This window comes from Pleurodeles waltl, chromosome 12 (genome assembly GCF_031143425.1).
Source record: "Pleurodeles waltl isolate 20211129_DDA chromosome 12, aPleWal1.hap1.20221129, whole genome shotgun sequence".
NCBI lineage: Eukaryota > Metazoa > Chordata > Amphibia > Caudata > Salamandridae > Pleurodeles > Pleurodeles waltl.
This window is the reverse complement of record NC_090451.1, coordinates 638,863,640-638,883,254: the sequence shown is the minus strand read 5'-3', so window position 1 is coordinate 638,883,254 and position 19,615 is coordinate 638,863,640. Positions and strand designations below refer to the sequence as shown.

At 44.9% G+C, this 19,615-nt stretch overlaps 1 protein-coding gene across 2 annotated transcripts in view; it reads right to left on the bottom strand.

Moving 5' to 3' along the window:
- The window catches only part of DENND4B (DENN domain containing 4B), a 167,109-nt gene that overhangs the window by 112,479 nt on the left and 35,015 nt on the right, over positions 1 to 19,615 (bottom strand). For both annotated transcript variants that reach the window (XM_069218173.1, XM_069218174.1), the window contains 2 exons: positions 5,417 to 5,730; positions 817 to 1,069 (listed from right to left, as the gene is read on the bottom strand). In XM_069218173.1, the coding sequence (XP_069074274.1) occupies positions 817 to 1,069; positions 5,417 to 5,709 (546 nt within the window). In that variant the 5' untranslated portion in view covers positions 5,710 to 5,730. The remainder of the gene's footprint in view (positions 1 to 816; positions 1,070 to 5,416; positions 5,731 to 19,615) is intronic.

Genomic DNA, 19,615 nt, shown 5'->3' with positions numbered 1-19,615 from the left:
CTACAGATAGAACCCTCCCTGGTAAAACAACATGCAGGATGTCAGCTTGTTGTGCATGTCTAGGGTTCAACCACCTGGCTACACATCAGAGGTCCAGCGTGTTGCGTGTGTAGTGCAGGATTTTGACAAAGTTATGTACAAGTTGGGGTTTAAACCTGTTGCCTACGCAATTAAAAGGTTCAAACTATTGTCTGCACAGGTCATGGTATCAGTGAGTTGCATGCAAAGATCCTAGGCTGACACGGAGTACTGGCAGTTACTATCACTAGTAAAAGTTCAGTCAGGTCAGGAGTCAATCCAGTTCTATGCATATTTTTGTGGTTCAGTCAGTAGCCTGCAGGGCTCAGGGATTCAGCCTGTCGTTAGCACATGTGCCAAGAAGGTCAGGCATGTAGCCACACATTATCAGTATGAGGGGTAGGGCAGCCACTGGCAAAGATCAGTGCGTTAAGGACCTGCCAATGCAGTTCAGGTACCAGTCAATCAAAATCACTATTAAGTCAGTTGGTCACTACAACACGTCTGAGGTTCAGCCAGCTGCTGCCATGGCTCAAGGTTTCAATCATATTCCCACATTAGCCAGTACATCAAATAGCTCCCAGATCTGTATGCCGTCCATGTACGTTTGGGATTCAGCCTGTCCTTGTTTATGTTGACTGCTTAGCTAATCCCTGGTTCAGATCAGAAGTATCAAGCAGTAACTGACTCAGATCCTGGGGGAGAAAGGGATTTATTATGCCACTGGTCTTAAGCACAGGAACGTTGAAATAAAACCAACCTTTCCCAAGCTCAAGTAAATGCTCAGAGAATGCTCACCATCCCACTGTTGAGATTTTTAGCCACTCTGCAGAAAGTGTGTGGTGTGCTCTCCCCCTTGCTGGGCATTATAATGCAGATATCCGTCACCCCAAGTGTGTTCAAGCCCTGAGAATCTGGAGCCCGCTTGTACATCAGGAACATCCGCTGATGCCCAGGACCCCCAGAGTTCAAGTTGGCAGAATGGCTGTATGGTGTAGCATCGATGACTTTGAATCCAGCCTTCGGTCGCTCCTTACCTTCAGAGTGAATGCTGAAATTGCAAAAGGCAGATTTAAGAATGATATAACAGTGAGGTGGCTAATCATAGGCACAGGTGTAACTATAGGGAGGAATGGAATGCACAGTGTGGACAAGATGGTATCCTGAAAACCATGAAAAATCATTGACATACATTTGTGAAAAAAATTGAGTTTGTGAAAAGCAGCACACAGGAGCTCAAATCTGGTGTCCTATTGTGACCAATTACATAGGCGGAAGGGAAAGCACACATTTCCATCACTACACTATAGATGGGCACTAATTGTACGAAAAGACTCTCTGAGGATCATATGTTTATAAGACTTTTAGCATCCTTGATGTGTTTGTTATTGCTTTCAGGGGAGGCAATGTACGTCCACTACCATTTAGGCTACAATGGCCATCAGTGGAACTAATGCCATCTTGCCACGGTCCTGAAAATAATTCAGGAAGAAAAAAAAATACCACAAGGGCCGCATTTCCCACATTAGAGTTGGTATCTTAACCACAACAGTTCCCAAATAAAGTGTGATACCCCTGCAAATCTGAGGGCAGAACATACAAGCAGGTTCTGCGCAGGGTAAAATGTTTGAATTGTAAACCACCACCTTTGATGCTTCTGCATGCTAAAAGATCAGAGATGATTGCCCTTCCCAGACAAAAACCTCTCAACGAAGACCTATATTTCAGCAAATTAAACGTGTGCAAAGCTCCCTAAACCACTCTTTTGTGCTGTTCACTACTTCATTGCTGTGTTCTAATGTAAATTAAGGTGTGTTAAGGCTGTTCATTCCTGATCCAACTCAGTTCTTATTTATCTCCTAGCTAACATTCCACTGTTCCTTCTAGACCCTTCTCAGTGGTTGCATGCTTGTGAATGCGTTCAGTTTGCCCAGCACAACTTGGTATCCACCATTTCTACCACTGCTGCTGCACTTATGTAAATCCTGTGCTTTGAATCACTATTAGTTGGCTGACTACTATTTACATTCATCAAGCATCAATTTAGTGCGTACTTTAGGGACTCTAATCCTGGTCCAGTAGCCACTTCCATGCTACTAGTAGGACGTTTGACTCTGCTACTGCCTCATCCCTCTTACACCATAACTCCCTTTCCTCTATTCTATATTGTCACCTCTAGGTTATCTATACAGTGCAACACCTTGGGCAATCACATCCAAAACCATGATTTTGCAGCTTTAAATCTCTGGCTTTTTCCCTGAGGGACAGAAAACTCTGCGTCCTTCCTCAATAATTTGCACAAGTGAGGTGTGACCTGGGGAATACAACATAACAAACGTGGTTAAGACTGAGTCAATCTTATGCTACCTGCAGGATGCCCCCACGACATGCAGCCTAAAACTAACTGATTGGGAGAGTTCAGAGTCAGGAGAGAATGGATAAAGTGTATGCGGAAAATAAAATCTACTTCTTAGTACTGGGCTGGAGGCTGGGGCCGGTACGTGTGACATGCCAACTAAGGATAGCTTTCGGGAGTGATGTTCAATATTAATACTGCATCACTGGTTATCACCACCATACTGCTTTTTACGATAGGTAATAAATATAAATATTTCATAGTGGGGTTTGTAGAGCATCAAGCAATTTGTCAAAGGGCAGCTTTGGAGTTCCAGGTATTTGTTTTAAGAATGATGTGTATGCTGTAATTTCCAAGGAAGCTGGCACCCATCATCAACTACCCAGCATGTTACAAGCCTGGATATACGCGTCAATGGACTTCCACAAACCAGTTAAACACAGACTCATAAATTGTTCCGTCCCTAAAGATGGGGGTTTGCAGTGCTTAGTTATTTCCAATCAGATGTCCGGAGTTACTGGAGCCAGAGCTGAGCCCTTGTGCAATATCTTGATGAGTCACCAGTACCTGCCAGTAAGACCCAGAGAATTTCACATATCCTCTAAGATTTCATTTGGTAGAGTTCTTAAAATAACCAATTACGTTACATTGCTGACCTCAACAAGCAGATTGCAATATGCAGGTCACGTGTGCACTATGCTTTGTAAGCACTCATACAACCCAGGAAAGAACTTCAAACAGAGTGATTTATAGTTGATGGAGCTCACACCTTACAGGCTGATGCTGATAACAAATCTAACGTCCAGGTGGTTGCAAGGACGACACCCTTATCTAATCGTCATCGGTCATTATTTCAAAATCAATAGTGTTGTTAGCACGCCAGGAATCGAGCCTTGGCCGCTAGTTCAGGCTGGAAATCTACTTAGGCTTGCAAAGCTACAGATTGTGTGAATTTTGGGACCATTCTGTCATACGGGAAGAGCACGTAACCATAAACTCTCTTCTTGAAAATGGTAGTTTCTGGCTAAAGCAAGGAGGGAGAATTGTAAAGGTAACCTCTAAAAAATACATGTTACATGTATACGGTCTATAGCGTCAGGAGCAATGTAAACAAGTACTGTTAAAGCTAAAAGGGTTGATCTGAAATGCTCATTTGTGAAGTTAGCAAACTAGATAGCGAAATACAGTGGGGAGACAGCAGAGAAGACTACGGTTGCAGAGTACCCCCTAATGCAGTTCAATGCAAGCACTTGGGTGGAGGCCTAAGGATGCACTCAAAAAGCAAACAGATTTGGTGAGCGATAAATACTCCACCAGGCAAGCCAAGATGTGACTGATAAAGTCCCAAGTCAGGGCTTGAAAGAGGCTGGGCGAAGAAGGCCAGCGACTGTAAGCAATAGGTCTATTTTACAGCTGCACGGTCACAACCCAAACCTAAAAAGTATTAAGCCAACAATGTGAATTAAAAAAACAACCTACTGTTTTCTGAGCATTTCCTTAAGTTCCGAGGTGCTCTTTAAGACGCACCAATCTATAATAAACCAAATTAGACCCAAAGTGAAGGGTAAAGTTGTAGAGAATTTAACTACACAGCGAGTGGAATGTGTTACGCTGCATAAAATAAATGATCAGATTCACAGCATCTACATCACATCTTTGAACCAAACATACACTCAAAAAAAGCCAAAGAAATGCATGTTTACACCACTGTGTGACATCACAAACAAAACCACACTAAATGCTCCCCTTGGAACTTTTTCACAATTATTTTGATAGTTATCTTTCGCAACTGGAATTAAACAAGATTTCTGGGTAGCTCTCTAGGCTTTTTTCACAGAGTTCATAGAAAAACATTACCTTTTTGATGAACTGTGCAAAATGGGATAATAGGGATGACTGAGTCGTAAGTAAATCTTGCATTGAAGGACTGGGAGCACTCTTACAGACATAGCTCAGCTCGCAGACCTTCAAATCAGGGTACAATCCAGGATTTCCTATCGTGCTGCAGAGTCCCTTCGTTACCTCCTACCCAAAATATTCCTAAACGAGGTCTTAAAATGGCCCCATTCTTTGGAGCCAGTCTCAGCGTGACATCCAAGTGGCTGCAGATTACTAGGGATACATTTTTAAACAAATAACCACACTTATCTTTCAAGTGGTGCAGCAAAAATACAACGCCAAAGAACTAATAACGCCTTTTAGCTCTGTCAGCCTGAAGTAATCTAGGAATGTAAGAACCTTGATGAAAAACATTTTTCTACTCCATTACCAGAGAGCAACGTAATAAATACAGTTTACAAATGGGCATTTTACCTCCCTATTCTCAGAATTGCCTATTCTTTCCCAAGTGAGCCACGTGAGTCAACTGCAAATGCCACAACTGGTGCACCGATTACCATAAGTATTTGAACCAAAGTGCAAGGCGCGCCAGCGCATACAGCATAGCACAATATCTGAAGATCTTCAAGGCAACGATCTACAAAAATCACATTTACAAGATAGTCTCACTTTCATGGGATGAAAATGTTTTGTATTCTTCGGACTGTTGGCCTGAATATTCAACAAACTTCTAAACATCGCAGAAACTCAAAATATGCTCACCTTGCTGATGGGCACTGCTGTGAACATCAAAAACCTAGCAAAAGGCACCCGATCGCTACAGAAAGGAAGAAGTACGAAAACGGGCTGCAATGTGATTATTTTCACTGAAAGCACATTTCAATGTGAAACTGGTTACCTTAATTTCATTTTGGACTATGGTTGTCAAAATTCTCAATATTTATGCCAGGACATTTTTATCATGCAGAAATCAAATATAACCAATAAAAACTTCAAAAGCTGAATCAATTAATCATTGTCATCCCTTTAAAGAATTAGTCAAGAGACCTACTACCATTTAGTAAACAGTGACATCTAGATTTTTGAGCCATTCACTTTATTGTTTTGATTGCTGCCTTGATCTATTTTAGGAGGTGAAAATGAAGTGTTTGCCAGTGAACAAGGTCTACTACTGGGACTGAACCTGATCTCCTGGTTACCTACCCCAGCTCAAGGATCGGAGGCTTGTCTCGACCACGCTTGTAGCAGATGAACATCTGGGGATTGTTTAGGATGCTGGAGTTGAGGTCTGCTGGATAACCCAAGGGCGTGGACTCAATGCAGGTAAAGCCCTGCGGCACTTCCTCAGCCAGGGAGCGTACAATGACCGCCACATCAGTGATAGGGTCAATAGGCCTAGCCAACCGAAGGCTCTCCTCTTCCAAGGGTTTGGAGGAGCTGGTCAAGCCAGCTACCACAAAGTAGTCCACAAGCTGTGGAGGGGTCTCGTCCGTCATGGTAGAGGGAGCTCACTACATCTAAAGAGGGGGACAGAAAGAGATCATTAGATTTAACACAACAGGAAAAACACATTTCCTAATCCCCGCTGTAAACAGCTCATGTACAGCTACATTGAGAAACGTACACACCACATTCTCTACAGTGTCCCGTAAATATCTAAGAGAAAGTGCAAGGACTTCATGACTTTGGGGACCAATGCATTCAAACCAGAGGTACAAAAGCAGGATCTTTCAATGATCTAAAATTTTCCAAACAGCAGAGACCATACATTGCCAGAAGGGAAGAGAATGTTCTGGAGTTTAGGAAAGAAGGCTGCAGAACACTGAAGTTATAATACTATTATCTCTGTCATTCATGAAGTTTACCAACAGAACAGTGTATATTTATGGCTGCGATCTTGCTACCCAGTTCATCGTTAAGTTAGCAAGAGTTCAAACCTGAGGCAGACAGGATGGCCCTGGAATGACAGTGGTTTTGGTACATATTGCTTCTAATTTTGGGCCAGGCTGTTGTGATTGTGCTCACCCAAACGCCTCTTAAAATATGGAATTACTTATATTCCAACTGAGTCAATCACGGTATTTAGGCCATCAAAATGCCTCTTTGCCTAAAACTATCCCTCCCAGCTGATAGAGGGTGGCTCAAACAGATTACTTATCAAAGAGCCCATTATGGATCTAAGAAGTGCTTAGTTCAACTATGTGGGCCCTGCCTGCATGACTGGTTGGCAGCTGAGAGGAAGGAATATTAATTACTGTTGAGTGGTGGACGAGCATTCAGAAGTCACAGTGAACCATTTCTTTGTGTTCTACTATATGCATTCAAAATTTTGAGTTTAAGACACAAGAGGCTCATGCCCATCCCAGAAATGTGAATGACAAGGGGCTGTGGTGCAAAGTGGCAGGCCATGGTATGTCCATTCAGTGACATGACTAGGCCACTTCTAATTATGTCCACTGTTCGTATCCCTCATTTCTGTTCAACAAATGGGCTCCCTCTTTCAGCAGGAATTACAGTGGTAGACAAGAGTGGTCAATAATGGGTCACCTTGGGTTTTCTACACCCCTAGAGGGCTTTAGTTTAGTAATTAAATAAATTCCCTTTGTACTCTGTGTAAGTTAGATAACCTTGCTCCATCCAGGCTTCCAGAGATCCAAAAGGGCTCTGACAAAGCAGCAGGTGACTCTGGAATGCACAGAGGGGATGGGGAATCATCAACCGACTGCTTGTCAACACACTTTCTCAAAAGGCATCCGTTTGCCTGTCCCCTAGGAGTAACATGTCGGCTTGCACGGTCCATAAGAGTAGCAGAAGCATGCTCCACCACCATTTGAAAACGCTGACTTAGAAATGGGGTCTCTAGTTGGCAGTGGATTGCACCCTGTCCAAGTAGGGACCCTCTCTCTAGTCAGGGTAAGGGAGCCACACAGCTAAGGCAACCCATGCTCACCCTCTTGGTACCTTAGCTCAAGCAGTCAGGCTTATCTCAGAGGCAATGTACAATGTATTCGAACAGACACACACATTAACAGAGTGAATACACCACAAACGTATGCCACACTAGTTTAAAACAATAGTCAATATCTATCTATCTGAGTACAAGAAGACCAAAACAATAAAAATCCAACATAGAAAAGTAAAGATATTACTTCTTAAAGGTTTCAATGAGTCTTAGTCCATAGGAAGCAATGGGTGTATCTTTTTAGCACAAAGTACCTTGGATAAGTAAAAACATAGATGATGCGGGCCACAGGGCAGGTGAGGCACCATCAAAGCAAAGCAATGCGTTGGTTCCTTACTGCGCAGGGGGAGGTGATGCGTTGATTCTTTCCTCACAATTGAGGTGATAAGTCAGTTTCCTCCTGGCAGGAGAGGTGATGCATGGATTCTTTCCTCGCAGGAAAGGCGATGTGTTGATTTCCGCACATGCAGCCTCTGTTCCTTACTGTGGCGTGGGTTGATAAGAAATTGACGCCGAGGAATGATGCATGGAAAATACAGACACACAATAATGATGGAACCGTGGTGAAACACGCACTGCGTTGATTCTGCAGGTGCTGCGTCAATTTTTCAGCCACAAGACAGGCGCTGTGTCGATTCCGCAGCCTTAGCGTTTATTTTTCAGCTGCGGCACGTTAGTACATGGATTTTCTCCTTCAGGTCACCAGCTTACACTTCCAGGCTCCAGGAACTGGAGTTGGCACCAGGTGGCAAGTTAGGACTCCCAGCAGAAGAGCCCAGGCACTGGCAGATGAAATCTTTAATGTCCCTAAGACTTCTTAACAGGAGGCAAGGTCAGTTAAAGCCCTTGGAGAACCTTAGAAAGCAGGATGTAGAAAGTAAAGTCTGGTCCTTTCACTCCCAGGATAGAAGCAGCAGGCCAGCGCAACAAAGCAACAGGCAGCATGGCAGTCCCCCCTGCAGCATCCAGCTCTTCTTTCTGGCAGATGTCCTCAGTCCAGAAGTGTTCTAACTCTGTGGTGTCCGAGGTCCGGTACTTATACCCATTTTTGTATTTGAAGTAGGCAAACTTCGAAGAGAAGTTTGTAGTGCATAAGACCCCCCCTCTTCCCTGCCCTGGACCCAGACACACTCCAGGGGGGGGGGGGGGGGGGGGGAGGTGGATACTGCTTTGTGTGACCCACCATCAGCCTGGTGTGGGGCCATCAGGATATGCAGGGCACACCTCAGCTCCCTTTGTGTGACTGTCTAGAGTGATACACAAACAATTCAAATGTCATCCTGACCCAGATGTGAATTCCACAGATAGGCAGAGGCACAGAATGGTTAAGCAAGAAAATGCCCACTTTTTAAAAGTGGCATTTTCAAACTTACAATTCAAAAATCAACTTCACAAAAACATATATTTTATTTTTACATTTTGAGTTCAGAGAACCCAAATTCTATATTTCTATATGCTCTCATTAGGAAATCCCATTTAACAAATATTTCAAGGCAATCCCAGTGTTACTTTACGGGAGAGATAGGCCTTGCAGCAGTGAAAAACAAATGTAGCAGTATTTCACTATCAGGATATGCAAAACACACCAGTACATGGCCTACCTTTTAAACACAGCGCACCCTGCCCATGGGGCTGCCTTGGGCCTAACTTAGGGGTAACTTACATGTAGAAAAGGGGAAGATTTGGGCCCCACAAGTGGGTGCACTTGCCAGGTCGAAATGACAGTTTAAAACTGCACACACACTGCAGTGGCAGGTCTGAGATGTTTACAGGGCTACTCATGTGGGTGGCACAATCAGTGCTGCAGGCTCACTTAGTACCATTTGATTTACAGGCCCTGGGCACACATAGTGCACTCCACCAGGGACCTACCAGTAAATCAAATATGCCAATCATGGATAAACCATTCACCAATACCATTTCAACAGAAAGCACTTGCACTTTAGCACTGGTCAGCAGTGGTAAAGTGCTCAGAGTCCTATGGCCAACAAAAACATGTCAGAAAAATAGGAGAAAAAAGGTAAAACGTTTGGGCATAACCCTGCAAAAAAGGCCAGGTCCAACACAACCCCCTTCGAGCCTAAAGCCAGGGCAGATCAATCAATACCTTGATGGACTTCCCTATTTAGGGCGATAGATGATGGACCCTGGCCCACAACAGTAGAGATGCGTTCCATTTCTATGCCTTTCTGAACCCACTTGGAGTCCTCTGTCCATAATCTCAGGGCCCACTAAGCTAACCCATGGGGAATCCTTCTCCTCACCTGCAGACTCCATATGAGCAAGATCTAACTTTACTTTGCTCACATATGTATACTAGTAGGCCCCAACCAAAGAGTAACTCTGTCCATAAGGACAGCAGCCCACAGTGGCCACTGACAACTGTCGGTAATGAGAGCCAGGCCTCAGCCCTTCCAGGGCTCTCTAACCTCTCTGGTTCCTCAGAGTAGAGGGTGGTAGCCACTCTATTCTCCCTCCCACCAGTTCAGGGGTGGTATCTTGAGACTGGGACTCCAGCCCAGGGTCTGTACCCTTAGGCTGGACAGGAGTCAGGGGTGGATCCTTGCTCCCCCTACCCTCCTTCCCAGTGCTCTGTATCCTCCTTTTGGAAGCAGAACCTCCAGAAAAGTCAGGGTGCTTGTGGCAGCCAAAACTGCACAAGTCTCCCACTAGTTCAGGAATGATATCCTGCAACTGGCCCCCCAACCCAAGGTCTGTAACCTTAGACTGAGCATTTGCTTGGCAACCCAGGACTTCCAGAGGAGTACAACCACCCCAACCCCAAGGGAAACACCTTTACTATGTGCCCTGTGAGAGTCTGTCTGGTGCAGGGTATCTCGACCCCTGTCAATCTGACAGCGCATCAAGCCCTCCCAAGCAAAATGTGGTGTCACCTGGGTCATTCCTGGGGTGCTCTGACCTCAGAGCAGGTAACCCCTGACCCACTGGGCCTCCCACTAGGAACTGCCTCCCCCTCTCACCCCTTCATCTGGGATTCTGCACCCTCCCCTCCGGAGTGGTGCTGCCAGACATTAGAACTGGTGGGACGCTTGTGACCGCCCCACTTCCCTCCAAGTTCTCCTGACAATATGGGACTCCCAACAGTGGATGGTATCCTGGTACAGAACAGGTCCCCATGCAAGAGCCCCATCTGAGAGCAATCCAAGCACTGTGGCTGAAGATAGGGCACCATGGGCCTCTGCCCACGCCTAACCCTTGGATTACTCCTGGAATGGACGTGGGGCTCTTCTCCCCCCTACCACACTGGGACTTGTCTGGGGTACTGCAATTCCCCCCCCCCCCCACAATGGGAAAGACCAGAGCCACTCCCCTTAGAATTACTCCTCCAATGCCTCTTCAGACCCTCGGGCACTCACCCAGAGGTCTGCCTCCAGTGCAAGTTCCCTGGGGTCAGAGAACTCACACTCCACCAGGTGCTGGCATAACTCTGGAAAACTGTGACTGATTATATGCTTTCCAGCATCAAATTGTTCAGCCCCTCGTGTGTTAGCCATACTACCTTTCACCCAACCACTCAGTGCCTTGGAAAAGTACCCCACATGTTCCCTCATCTGGTTAGACAATATCTGACTGGTTCTGAAATTCAACCTACCCTCCTCTGGGGTGACTCCATACTCAGTAAAAAAAGAAAAAAAAAGGGCTTCTCCGTTGGGGTGCACCTCTCCCTGGCACTCCCTTCTAGAGCCAGTAGAGTGTCCCTCCTAACACCAGGAATATGACGCCCAGTGCCAGCTCCCTAATCCTCCTCAGGGAACCTGCGCACGTCTGGAGTTACCGCAAATGCTTGAGCCCACTGGTGTAGGTCACTCTCCACCTTAGAAACCAAGTCTCTGAGTACGTGGACCTTTTATTCAGTACTGGACATGAAACTTCGGCCCCAAACAAGGTTAAATTTGAACAATTATTGTTATGTCAAGTGCCCAGTGGTCATCTCGCTTTGATAAATTCAACCTCAACTCTTGCAAGATTAAAAGGACATGCAATACGAGCTAAATACCCGAGCAGTAAATATGTGGTCCTCCGCCACTACAAGTGATAATTACATCTTGCCACCTAGCTGGCAGCAATAACGCCATCTTAAAGAAAGAGACCATGACACAAAGGCCTTTTTGTCATAGATTCCATTATTTGGAATCTCTGTTTGGTGGCAAAGTTGAGAAGTCATTAGGCCTTTCCCTAGAGAATGCCACTTACATAACTAGAGTCAATTTTATTTTGAAGTAAAATGGATCATCCTCGATTAGCATATTCTTACAAGGCACAGAAAGTTCCTGGTGCATCGGATGGTTTCTGCCACATCAATCAGATTCCTGAAAACCTCAGCAAAATGGGAGAAGGAGTCTCATTACAAGATCACCTGTGTAATTTAGCATTTACTTTTATCATGTACATAAGCCTCTTTTGTCTAGGTGGTCTAAAATTTTAAAAACCCAGTGCAAACAGAAATGTAAAAACTATACTAAGTGCCAGTTACAATCTCATTCACCAAACATTCAGGAGAAGTGCCTGGCCCTCCTGTTTCCCCTATGTGTTTGAGGATCACATTCACTCCACTGACGTATTTCTTCTCTCCCCTTGCTCAGCGTAGAAGGGGTTTGGCTCGGCACATGCACATTACACTTGTCAAGATCACATTGATCTTCAGAGCAAAAAGAGTCCTCCCTTATAGCAGGTACAACAATTTTGGAAACATAACTTGGCTTAGGTGCATAAGAGGGCTCGATGGACTTCGGTGTAAGTATAGATGGCCCCACTCAGTGGCTTTCAGGCACCATTAAGTCCACAGACTGCACCACAGGATAAACGCCAATACCACTCAACTCTCATTTCCGGCACCACTTCTCACTTTGAAGTTGGCTCTTTAGCAGGCCAGCTCTGGGGAACTAGGAAACGCCCACGATATTTCAGTTCCTGATCTCTGCTGTTGAAGAGACACGCTTGGTTTGAACTCTGCCTTTTTTGAAAGATTTTAAATGGGCCACTGTGGGTGTCACAGGCACCGGATCAGAAAAGTACCTGCCTCTGATGCATCGTTTGCAAGGCTTAGAACATGTTTCTAAAGCCATTCAACTTAATGTTCCAGGACAGGGGTTAACTTTTCAAACCAGTCTGTTGAAAATGACATCTTTTTTTAGGTAACGGAAATTCTAGGAAGACGAGGTTACTTGTTTGTTGCTGAACACACCAGAGGACCCCTGGGCCCATTATTCACTTCGAGGGCATCAGTGAACAAACGTGCCCTATAATCCATTCATTTCCTCCCTCTAGAACACCAGGCCTTCAAGGTCTTGCATAAGCCAGCATCTCATTTCCAGCTGTCATGGTTAACGCGTAAGCATAATATACACAGGTCATCAATACTTAGGGTGACTTTAAAACCCCGAAGGTCATTCATTTACTTATGATGATGAAACTACAGAAACGCATAGACCTAGGGAAAAAACAACTAAAATTGAATTTGCATGACTAATGGATTCAATGGGCACAGTTCATAACACGTTCATGTGTCCCAAAAACCGTGTGCAGGAATGGGAAATGTGATTTGGGAGTGCAATTTTTGCGACTTGTGTCATAACTTTCAATCAGTGGTGCACGAACCAGTATGACATCTTGGGATGTAAGTGCCACCGTATTACACATTCACATTGTGACTGAAATGTTTCCTGGTTTCAGTCTGCACTTGTTCCAAGGCAAAGAATTACTGGAGGGAACAGTACTCATTAGAAACATGTCTACGCAGTGTTTCGGGACACAGTCAAACTACTTGGAGCACAAGTCCACACACTTTGGCCCTAACAAGAACACATGCTCGCGAGTGCCGCTCCTGTACCGTTGCGGAGGAACACACCTGTATGCTCCACTCCTTGGCAGTACACACACCTGGACGTTTGCCCTGAAAAATTAACATTTGTTCACATGCTCAAGTCTTAGGAAAAAATATCAGAGCTGCTTGTTCTGCGCCCTGCAGGATTACATGCTTAGGTGATCTGCCCTTATGCAGTACGAATTATTGCAAGTTTATCATGGGAGAACTATATTCCCACCACTGTATTTAAGAACATCACCCACCTGCACTCTTTCAACATATCTCCGCAATGCATATGTAGCTAGCACATGCCTTACTACAAGCCTCTTGTCAAAAATGTACCGCCACAAAAAACCCATAAGAGGATCACATTTGAACTCCCACATAACCTTCCACAACAGAAGTACAAGTTTGCACAGTAAGCCCAACTTTAGAAAAGGGCCAATCCGCCTGCTCCATATGTATTAGGCAAGTCTCACTCCAACCAAAGATGCAACACATCTATTAGCTCTTATCCCTTCAAACCTCCCCGAATCACAGCCAGTGGAACTCTTTTTGTGCACTTGAAACTGCTTCACCGAGTAAATCTCAAGCCCATCCTTCCCATGCACTAGTCATCATAGTAGGGACACTTGTCATGATGTACTATGCAAAGGCCCTGGCAATTCTGCTGGTGTAGGTTTCAAGAAAGCAAATCTAGAAAGTTTTCACTCTGACATAGGGACATACACGATTCAATAAAGTATAGTGTCAAAACCACAAGACTACATTAAGGATCCAAAGGATACAATGTGCTACCTTATAAAGCTCAACAGGTTCAGCAAAGGAATTTCTTGATACAGGCAAAGAGGTGACTGGACAAGGAGGAGGGAAACATCTTCCAGGTGTCTGAAATGCCCAGCAAATTCCAACAAAGAAGGAGAGGGAAGCCCCAAACACTGGGAGTCCTTCCATTTATTAGTGCCAAAAGGCTCTTTTTTGTTGTCTGTTGATTTAAATAGTGAGTTGAAAAACAAAGAACCACTGCCTTTGCAAACTCCCGTCATGCAATTAACACAAAGCTTTCTGAAAACTGGTCAACAAGATCGATAGCTGTTTTGCCAGAGAGGTGTACGGGCCAAGACCTGAGCCACTGACTGTTTTTTTGTCAAGGAACCAAAGAACATTTTCCAACCAGGGTACTAATATTATTAGAAGGACGTGATTAATTGTGTACACAAAAACAATTTCGAAAATACATACACATATCCACACTGGATCCGTTTGAACTAGGATCGTTTATTCCACTGCATTCTCAACCCTGAAATCTCTCGTCTTTTTTCGAAGAAGGTGTAATGTTAGTCAGTAAGTGACAAGACTTTCCACGCATCTAAATTTGCCTTCTAAACCTTGCGGGGCAAACTGGCAACTAAAGCAACAGTAAATTTGATCCTAGGTGAACCACATAAGGCCGTCAAAAATATACTATATCCAAGAACAATAAGCCCTTCTCCTGGGTGTGGATTGTAAGTGATTGGGACAGATCTGGATTCCATGGATGCCTTGGCAGGAAGAAGAAAGAGAGCCAAGCACAGTCCAGCAGACACTCAAACGTGTGGTGGTGCCCCAACACCAGGAGCGTATTGTCTTCTGACTGTGTGCTCATCTGTCCACTTTTCATGTTTCCTTTTAAAATGCCATATTATGCCTCGGGCACTTGAGCTGTACTCTCAAAGGTGAATTAGGCATCTCATCCTGTTCTAGCTACAAACTGTAATCTTCTACCACATAATCTGAAGTTCCACACGTATTAAAAGGAATGTAAAACTAATGGGCAATCAAATACCTACAACAGTATTTACTGGGTTCGCGTTTCTTCATTTTCATTGAACATGCTTCCTTCTCATTGCTGGTTCGCCACGACAACAATATGTGTATTTTTGTTAGTTCCTTGCAGGTTAACCTCTTTTTTTTACCACTTTGTACTGGGTGAAATATCTAGGGCATTAGCAAATTTATCTAGGAAGTCACTAACCCAGCTTGCCGCTTCCCTGAGTGATCCTCTGTGTTTTAAAAGAAATATGTGGGGGGGGGGGGGGGGTTGTTTTTATTGAGGAGATATAACAGTATTGGAATACAAAGTACATTATTCTACTTAGCAGTGGATAAGAAACAGTCATCAGCTGGTATACAAAAAAAGAGGGGAAGAGGGAGACAAAAAAAGGAGGGGGGTGTGTACAGGGCAGAAGGGGAGGTACGTAGGAGGGGCGGAGAAACACAGAGCAGATGGTACTATGGATAATGCAAAAATAAGGTCATAAATGCAGGTGAACCCCTGGCCCGAATAAAAGCCTAGCGTCAGTGGACAAGGTTGGGAGTGGGAAGGGGGGCGTAAGAAATAAACAGTTTAAGAGGGCAGCAGAACTGGAGTAAGAAAGAAGGGTATATAATAGCATACAATAGAACAGAGTAGGGCTCCCAGCATTCGGTGTGGTCTGGGAAGAAATGTGTGTTTTAAGGAGAGTAGTAGATACAGTGTCTTAGCACCTGCCCTTTACACATCTAGGAAGTCATTGACCCACCAACCACGTCATCACAAGATTTCGAGAATACTTACAGGGGACCCCAGTTAACCAGGTTTAAGCACACACTCCATTAGTGGGTTTCCTGGCTCCTCCCCGGCCCAGTACCTACAGATTGTTTTCCAAGTGAGTCTCCAGGCTCACCTGCTGCTGTTCTAGGAGTTTCCCGTTCTGCAGCATCCTACATGGTTCCCAGTTACCAGTACTTGCATCTTCTGCTAGGTCAATGAGTCTTTTCTTGCCTCCTGCCTGAGGGGTTCTCAAAGTATATTGTTCGGCCCTCTGTTTCTGTGAGGAGAGCTCCTCTTCCTGGAATGCTTCAAAAGGATCCCAGTCACTGAGTCTAATATCATATAAAAGAGAAATCTCTGGCTGTTGTTTTTACCCCCCACTCAGGGCATCTTTCAGGTGGTGGGAATATGGAAGTGTGCTTGGGATGATGTTACACCATGCCACTTTTACATTTTTACAAGGCATCATGGGATATGAAGGAGTTGGAAAACAAAACAAAAGGATCCATAAGCAAAATGCACGCCCATAGTAGGTACGCACTGCCGGAGTATTCTGATTTCCGTTATAAACATAGGCGAGCTAATAAGAATGAATAAGCAAAGATGGAAAGTATTGTCAACCATACCTACACCTCATTGGACACCCTTAGGAATTGGGGACTCAGCGGAGTGTGCGAATTAGGAACAGGTGTTGACAAAGCCAATAGACCTGCATTGCATTATTATTAAACATGCAAAAAAAAATGTTGCCAAAAAAAATAAAAAGTAAAAATAAAGAGGGGACCAGAAACCCATGGACCCTAGCCCAGGCGCTGAAGTGCATATCTCTACAGGTGACTATGCACAGCTAATGAGGCAAAAAGTTGTCACTCATAGTTTAAGAGAGCAAACTGATGAAGTACACAGCCCAATGCTGTGTGCTCTGATGGGTGGATGGAAAAACATGATTCTGGAGAGAAAGATAAAGGTATCTCTATGCCAGACCTATACAAACATCGTAATAGCCAATAAGTCTGAATTTAATATGCCAACACACGCAAACCCAGGCATTCACAAATGTTGTCTACATGCATTGCATCATGATGATGAAAGGTATTTGTAATTTGGAACAGCTACCCGGAAAGGCGTCCTGACTCTGGGCCAGAAAAAAGTGGAAAGGATTCAGCAGGAAAAACGTGTTTTCAAGCCCTTCCTGAATTTATGAAATTGTAAATTTTGTCTGGCTTGAGGAAGTAAGGAATTCCAATATCTGGCAGCCAGTTAGAAGGCAGCTTTCCCCCCATCACCACCGTCAAAGGGGGAATGAAAAATGCAGCAAGCAGTTGTCACATTGCTTTCAGCAGAACGAAGAGCGCTTCTAGGACTGCACCAAGTGATTCTGCACTCTCTGGAGGCGGGGCCTCTGTTCTGCAGGGTACAACGGCAGATACAGAAGGTCTTCGCTTTTCAACAGGCAACCAGTGAAGTGTACTAAGATAATGAGACGTGTCAGCACAGGGGCAGACCTAGAAACAGCCTGCTGAAAAGATTTTGGATCAATTGTACAACCTGCAACAGTGTTTGTAAGATGCCAATATAAACATTAGTGCAAAAATAAATCTGCAAAAGTATCACAGCTTGTGCCACAGAGGGACGATAGTCTATTGTAAGTAGTAGTACTACCTTACATACCGAGAAATGAGGTAGCACCGATTTATTTACAAGGTCAAAGATGCATCTAGGATAATTCCCAAATTCTTTTCAGAATCAAAGGGGAGAAAATTGGCACCTAAACTGTGCAGACCACCACGTGAGCAACCAAACTAAAGAGGAGATTCCAAAAATGATCTGTTCAATTTAAGGTAGCCCTTTGTCATGCAAAGGGCCACTGCTGATGACCATGCATGAAAGCGGTCAGAAGCACCAAAGACTTATCTGCAAAAGCACAACAATAGGTCATCTACATGGGACATGAGGGAGAACCCAAATCCTTGAGTAAGATTGGCCAATTGTTAAGATTATTGTGGAACAACACTGTCCTCAACAAAGTGCTTTGCTGCATACCACGTACCAATGACCTAGAACAAAGAAATAGATTCAACAGAACAGGCTGAGAAAGACCTCTCTTTCAAAAAAAGAAGACAGCTAGTCCACAGACCTATCTCCAACAATAAGACTGGTTACATGCAGAATGGAAGACTGTGTGAAATGCTACACTGAGACCCACAAGCACTACCGCTGCCCTGCCTACATGAACTAACATCATATTGACTGAAGCAAAACCATCTCAGTACCATGAGGTGGCAGCAAGCCACTTCATCAGTATGTAAAAAATGTTATTTTCCACAAAAGTGGAACGTTGCGTATTAAACTCCCTTTCCAAGATGATAGCGGGGAATTGCAAAAGGGAGATAGGCTGCGGTTGAAGTGCATTAAAAGACACTTTGGAACAGTGATTCTAAGTCTGGTGGGGTGGGTCACATGAGTGTGGGTGGGATTAAAGGTGTGCCTAAAAAGCACAAAATATTCTGGAACTCTTTTGTTGGAAACAAACACTGAGGTGGAATCGTCATCATCCAGAAACAAACCATACACTGCACTACAGTTGCATGCCTACACCACCTTGATCGTGAACACCTCAATTTCCAGCTCCAAATCGATTGCAAAACCACCATCAGAGGTACCCTTGCCTAAAGACCTCCAAGACCACACCCCAGTTTCTGAGACGCCATCCCTGAATACATCGCCCCGCTCGCCATCGACTCCAAACACTACATCTTCCTCAGAGACCTCAATTTGCACCTCGACAGCCTCAATGACACCAACACCACCAACCTCCTTGAAAGCATGAACAACATTGGCCTCAACCAACAAGTCACCGAACTCCCATACTACGCAGGACACACGCTACTCCCCCATCTTCATGGCTATTGACAAAGTCAAATACAGCCATGTCACCAAGCTCACCTGGATAGACCACGCCATAATCCACTTCAACATCACAGGATCCTCCAGCATCAATTCCAAGCCGCTTAGCACCTCACACCAGAGTGGGAACAAAGTATCAGAGAGCCAGTGGACCGATGACCTCAGTACCTCCTGCCCGAACACCGCTCCCAACCTAGAACAGGCTGTGAAGAACTTTTCCGTCTGGATCACCGACTGCACCAACAAAGTCGCTCCCATGAAGGCCACCAAACTTAAGAGACACACCAAAGAAGCCAGCTGGTACACCACAGTACAGAGAATCACGAAACGCATCTGCAAGCAACTACAAAGGAAATGGAGCCCCAGCAAAGAGCCCACAGACCGAGTCACCTTGAAGTCGTCCCTCAACCAATACCAAGAACTACTTGGAAAAAAAAAAAAAGAAGAAAAGGAGCACCCAGCCGTCTGCACTGAAAACAGCTCCAACCACAGCAAGGAACTCTTCGACATCGTGAGAAAGTTCTCCAACCCCCTCAGCCACCGAAAGCAACATCACTCCTTCCCAGGAACTCTGTGACTACCTAGCGGACTTCTACCACAACAAGATCTCCACCATCTATAAAAGCTTCACACCCCAACCCTTCACCGATGACACCCTTAGCCTCCTCGCTCCATGGATGCTAACTCCGATGAGGTCTCTGAGCACTTGCTCACTGTCTGCGCCCAGCTCGCCACACTCAACACCACACCCATCATGAACTCTGTCCACTCAGGACCACCTGCGGACCCCTGTCCCCACCACATTTTCATCCTCAGGGCAAGATAATCAGCAGCAAGTTCAATGCCATTTTTAACTCATACATAACCACGGCCTCCTTCCCACAAGTATGGAAACATGCAGAAGTCAAACCCCTTCTCAAGAAACACTTTGCTGACCCCCAGCAAACTCAAGAACTTCTGCCTTAATTTGCTGCTCCCCTTTCCTGCCAAAGTCCCCAAAAAAACAGTCAACCGCCAACTCCGACAACACCTGGAAATCAACAGCCTTCTGGACCCCACCCAATCAAGATTTCACACCAACCACCGCACCAAAACCATCCTGATCACTGCTGCTGATTACATCAGAACTTTGCT